The sequence below is a fragment of the Limulus polyphemus genome, unplaced genomic scaffold (assembly GCF_000517525.1).
Source record: "Limulus polyphemus unplaced genomic scaffold, Limulus_polyphemus-2.1.2 Scaffold2803, whole genome shotgun sequence".
NCBI lineage: Eukaryota > Metazoa > Arthropoda > Merostomata > Xiphosura > Limulidae > Limulus > Limulus polyphemus.
Window position 1 is genome coordinate 111,193 of NW_013668413.1, and position 6,253 is coordinate 117,445.

The 6,253-nt window shown below is 32.6% G+C and overlaps 1 protein-coding gene across 3 annotated transcripts in view; it reads right to left on the minus strand.

Annotated features, from left to right (window-relative positions):
• LOC106467938 overlaps positions 1–6,253 on the minus strand; it is a 34,128-nt gene that overhangs the window by 16,109 nt on the left and 11,766 nt on the right. For all 3 annotated transcript variants that reach the window (XM_022396168.1, XM_022396166.1, XM_022396167.1), the window contains exons 4-5: positions 2,888–3,063; positions 1,499–1,642 (exon numbers count right to left, since the gene is read on the minus strand). In XM_022396168.1, coding sequence (XP_022251876.1) covers positions 1,499–1,642; positions 2,888–3,063 — 320 coding nt within the window. The remainder of the gene's footprint in view (positions 1–1,498; positions 1,643–2,887; positions 3,064–6,253) is intronic.

Consider the following 6,253-nt stretch of genomic DNA (forward strand, 5'->3'; position numbering starts at 1 on the left):
TTACTAACTTTTTAGGTTAGTAGAGAGAGAGAGAGAGGAAATTTTAGAAAATACAAGACTTTATCTTAACTATTGTTGCAAAGCCATGATAAAATATATTGACAAGTATAGAGATACTACAAATTTCAGCAAGTTTATATTCTGTGTACATAACTCAAAACTAAGATTACAACGACCGGACTCAGATCACCATGCATGTGTTAAACTTATTTTATGGAAACATTTTACACATCAACTTTCTAAGAATTGCTTTTGCAATTAAATGTTTTATCGACTAATCCTGGCTTAAAAAACTAAGATTTATTGCTTATTAAACATTTAAAAGGGTAATTTAATCCTTCCTAAAAAAGTAAAGATATTTTCAGTGGAGAATGGAGTGGGGGAAATCAGAATAAAAATCTTCCCAAATCTTATATAATAACATAAAGTTGTATCTCTTCTCCTATTCTCACTTTTTTGTCTAGTTTTCACATTCACCATGTATTTTTAATGCTTTCTAGACTCTTAGATTTTTCTGTAGTGTGTTCCAAAACCTCTTTGTATTACATTTTAAAGTTTAGTAGTTTTTATTATAAAATAAGTAATAACAATCAATGATTAGCCTTCTACAGGTTTTTAAGTAGCCAAAGACCCAAATCTTTTTGTTAACTTTATGTTAGACCTTGTTTTACAAGGAATCAATGACAAAATGTCTGTAAAAGTATTCAGAGTTTTAACTTATCTTTAAATGTTACAAACACAATAAACTTTACCAAGAATGTCAATCATACACACTCATGTTCTTATTCAGTCTGCTTTGCTAGGGAACTTTTTCATTCATTACCATAGGAATTTTTTTCTCAAATCTTTCTCTATAACTTTTACCAGTTTCATTTTTCTGGAGAAACTTCGTCCTGACTTAAATGCCTTACTTTCATTTAATGATGAAGTTATATAAAGCTAAGTCTTAATTTTTATGGAAAGTCAAGGTTCAAATTTTATACAAAATAAACTTACACTGTATATATCTATATATCTCCAAATGTATAATAATAACAACAACAACAAAAACTAATAAACCTCTGCCACTTAGTAAAATTTTGATGAAAACAACAACCAGATAATTTTGAAACAAGTAATTATTTAAGTTTATTATTAGTATGTTTTAATTTTTTACATATTTTCATATTTAAGTACAAAAATTAACATTAACATTATAATTTATCTGAATTTGTTGTAATGTGTTACAACAAAAGTTAGAGAAATGTATTATTGTGAGTTATATGTACACTGTACCATACAAAAATGAAGATTACTAAGATGAGGTTACACATGGCACAAGACATTACAAGTAGATTGAGTAGATAAGTAACGTATTGGGGAGTGTGGGGGGAACAGAATGATGGCATGGTTTTAAATATTCTGAATCACTTAAATATTCTGAAAACTTAAATAAGTGCATACAAATTTGTAATTCCTAATCTAAATGTATCTGAATGTGCAGAACAGATGTACTTACAAGATTGATTGTATGAGATTGAGTGTAACCCTCTGTGTCATTTAGTTCTAGAAATCCCTGTTTCTTCCAAGCTGCTAAACGACTGGCAAAATCTAACTCATCAATGACTCCAGCCCACTGAAGCAATGATTCTAGCACTAGAAACTATGAAAGTAAGTTTAAAAAAAATGGAAGTAAGTAATAATAATTCTTCTTTTCCCTTACTAAAATTCTGATAAAATTTTCATTTATATTAACAAATACATTGCAAATTTGTCAAAAAATATATGCTTTAGGAACTTGTATTTATTACTTTTTACCACATATACCTAGAGTTATGTTAATTGACAATTAAATTAACTTTAATGCTAAGTTTTGGAAGTTCCAAAATGAATCTAACTCTTGATAAAGAAAATGCAGAAGAACTGTGACAATTTACAAAAGAAAGACCCTTGAAATACTGAAAAGAAACATCACTTTTAAACCCTATATTTAAAGATGTTATGTTGATACATGTATATTTAAAATACTTTACAGTTTGCAACTTTGTAACATGATAATTAATTAATTTTGTGATTAGTTCAAGCTGAAATGTGATCAAATTTGAGCAATTTAATGGGTAATTGTTAATACTCAATGAATGTAACTAACATGTTCTTAGTTTTTGTTGTTTTGTTTTTATTCATACATCTACCTTATACAATTTTTACCAGTCTAGAGGATTTGCAATTATCATATTTTCTGACTATCTTGAGTATGTAGTTTTTCTTCAGTAAAATTAAGATATACATCTGCTCAAAGGAGTAAACTAAGCCTGTACTACAATCATCTTTATGGCTATCAATCAATTTAAAATCTCAGTGGATTAGTCCATAAGACAAGGAATGCCACCACTTAATGCCAGAGCATTGGCTGAAATTGTAATACATGTACAGATTTACGCTTTATCTCCCGATATAATAAAAGCTGATGAAAACGTGATTGACTAAAGCCTGCCCAATTCCCCTTTTAAATTTATTGTTCAAAATAAAGCATGCAATTGTGCAGTACGTATATAAACTTCACTTTTTTTTCTACTAAAAGCATTTTATTGACTAATCCTGGCTGAAAAAAAGCTTATTAAACATTTGCAAAGGTCATGTAATCCCTCCTAAAAAAAGTCTGAAAATATTTGCAGTGGAGATTGGAGTGGAAAAAATCATGGAATCATAATAGAAATCATTCCAAATGGAATATCAGCCTTAAGATTTTACTATATAACATTCTCTAAATGCAATTCAAATACAAAAAAAAAAAAAAAAATTGTATTGAAAATCGGTTGTATTTCTAACATTTACTGAGCATTTAAATAATCTTAATAAATAACTTGGTAGATGTTATTGCTTCTTTCCAATTATTTATCCAACTTACCATCTGATCTCCATTAGAAGTCCAATCTCCTCTCTTCCAGTGGACTCGATGATCATCTTGAATGATTTTGCTATAATCCAAATCTTCTAAGTTGTAATAGAATTCACATTCATCTGGTGCTAACCATTCTGTAGCTATACCTAAGGCATCACCTATCACTGCTCCATATATTAATCCTAAGAAACATGAACACTTTTTTAAGTATTCAGTTGACAATTTACTTTGATTATTAGGCCAATCTTAACAACAGAATTCAAATTTTTTTCATTTTTAATGAAGTTCTAAAAATACTTGAAATTAAATAATAATCTACTGCTTTTTGATTTTTTTTAAATACACACTTTTTCAATCACAGTGGTTAAAGAAGTTTATTTAGTATTTGCAGTAACTGAATTCACAAAAGGCACATATTAATATGCCAAATTATAATATTTAATAAGAAAATAATTAAAAAAGAATTGCTTTCAATTTTTCTGGTTGCACATCACTTACAAATACCACTAAATTAGCTTAGTCAGATTCAAATGTCATTTACATTTACATTGTAACACATCATATAATCATTTAAGTTTAGCATATTAAATATTTTAAATTTATTTATATTGGTATTGTTGTTCTTATTAATATAACACATCTGTAAGAATAATACTGTAAAAGTTCCTCTTCTTGCCTCATCAGATTCAGAATTTTTTTTTTTGCTTACAAGCCTACCCTGATGCCTTTTCATTATAAAAAAGCTTGAGGTTGCCGACTCGTCAGCTGGTTTTAACACTCAGTTTTTTAACTTTATAGTTTGATTGAATACAACAGTAAAACAAAAACTCACACTACGTAAGAAAATTAATAACATGACCAGTTGAAGACTTTATTTCTGAGCTATACCAACTCTCAGCATTTGAACCAATTGGTATAAAATACTATGAGAGTTTATATCATTTAAAATAGGTTGAGTTTTTGTAGCTTTGATTGATGCATACATCTTCAATACTTTCATTTGAAAAGAAAAACTTAAGGCCATCAAGATTTCACCTTAGCTCTATAACATACATTTTAATACAGTTACTAAGCTCATGTTAATTAAGAAAACCCAAATCGTGAACAGCTAAGAACTACAGTATCAAGCTATATCACTATCATCATCCCAGCTACAATTACAAAATAACCATATATTATTAGATCTAACATTGGGTGAATTTTCTTTCGACACCTAATTTATTACTCAGTTTTTGCAAAAAGAGTGTCCAAGGTTATTTGATTTTCCAACTTTTCAAATCTGGGTTCATTTAGTTTTATTATTTTGCAGCTGTACTTAGAACTCTTCACAGTATGCCAAAAGCCATTTATCACAGCAGAACAAATATACAGATATTTTGAATAAGGTGGTTGTGAAACCTGAAAAAGAAAGAAGAAAAATTAATAAAGTATTATCAAAGAGCTACTGTGAAGAGTGTCATCACCCATAGAAGCAGCAGCTAGCTGAGTGGGGGTGTATAAATTAACTTGGCAAAGTGGAAGAACATAAGTTACTAGAAGAAGAGGAATGTTATAATAAGAAAAGACATTGGCAAAAGCTCAACAAAGAGACAGTTCAAGTAATAATATGAAGAGACCGTAAAGAACAAAGGAGACAAGCAAAGAAAGAGAGAGTGAATACAGAAAATAGCCTATCACACTCCCAAGTCATCCAAGTGTAAAGGAAGAAGGAGTGGTCAGGGAAGAATATTAACTGGTCCCTGTAATGAAGAGTGTAGGAAAAGGCCAAGACAAAAGTGAGAGGGATGGCTCCGGCAAGTAAGAAGTAGAAGGGAGTTAAAAATTCAATGATAACAGGACTCGTATAGTAGAAACAAATCCAAAGAAAACACCAGAGGATGGAGAGACTAACCTATGAGAAGGGTCTAGGCCCAGGTGAGATAGTAGATCCACAACCAGGGCCCCCCAAGACCCTGTGACATGATAGACTGACAACTGAACTTGGTGGTCATGCATACAAAAGAAAAGTCCAGAGCCAGGAAAATAGAAAGCCTGGGAGCAAGTGCTTTCCAAAATTGGGGGAGGGGGATGGAAGAAACAACAGAAAAGTTATCTGAATAGTTCACGATAAAAAGACCAGACAGACGAGACAGGAGATGATGGCAATAAGCCTGTGAAGCAACTACCATCAAGGGGAAGTGGAAAAAGAGAAACTCCTCCTCCAGAGACTAGATGCTGGAAATGGATCAGAGACAGTACCGGAAAGATGTATCTGTAGGATGGATTAATGTCAAGCACAAAACAATGCAAAGTGCCACCTGTGCTGCACTCACCATGGATATAGAACCCCATACATGTGAGCAAAAAGAGACTACAATTATACTAGTGAGACCTGGAGGGCTTCACACAGTAGCAAGTCCTGGAGAAGAGGAACATCCAGGGTCTTGTGGAATATATATAGTGAGCCACTGAGACCAGAAGAGGAGAAAGATGACAGTGGATCTCTGGATATACCCTTGCATTGATAGGCCAGAAATCACTGAAGAGGACACATATGGGCATCATCAAGTGGGGATCAAGTGAAAAGAAAGGATCCAAAAGAGAAATCTCCTTATGTAGGAAGTGGAGACACGAAAGCTCCAAGTCTCAAGCAAATAAACTGGCTGAGCCTGCCATGCATACAAAATCAGAAAACCCCCCTAGAGCAAATGAGATATAGGGTGGGGGTGGGAGTTGAGAATGAATTGAAGATCTGAAGCAGCTGTCTTAAACAAAATGACTCCCAAAGAAGAAGTTGTAAGGAAAGAAGTCACTATGGAAGGAGCAAGTACAGGCCAAACATCCACAGAGTAGTAGAAGAAACAACATGCCTTAAGAGTGTAACCACTGAGTAAAAACCTACTGGACCCAATTCAAAGAGAAGGGCTGACAAATCAGGATGTGGAGAAAATATGTCTGAGAGATCAAACTGGCTCATTCACCACCAAGGTGAGTATCTACTGCAGAGTGAAAAGACCACCCACCAGCAACAAAGGGAAGACCACAGCTGAGTCAAGTGGAACAAGGTTGATGACTGGCCACCAAACACCTGTCTTCATGGGAACAACAAAAGAACAGGAGTAAAACCTCAGAGAGGGGTAGAGGAATTATCCAATGGAAATCAAAACAGGTGAGAATGAGAGTAGAAGGACAGAAAAAAGCCATTTATAATCCATCTGAGGAACTTATTAAGTTGCACCAAAGGAAATTAATGTAGCATTTTGGAACAATTTCATTAACCACCCCCCAAAAAATGTACATCACGTAATAGTAAAACAAACCACCTAAACATCACATTAGTGTAGCCTATATAATGTGTAAAGTTTAGTATACTCTAATCCCTTATTATGATGG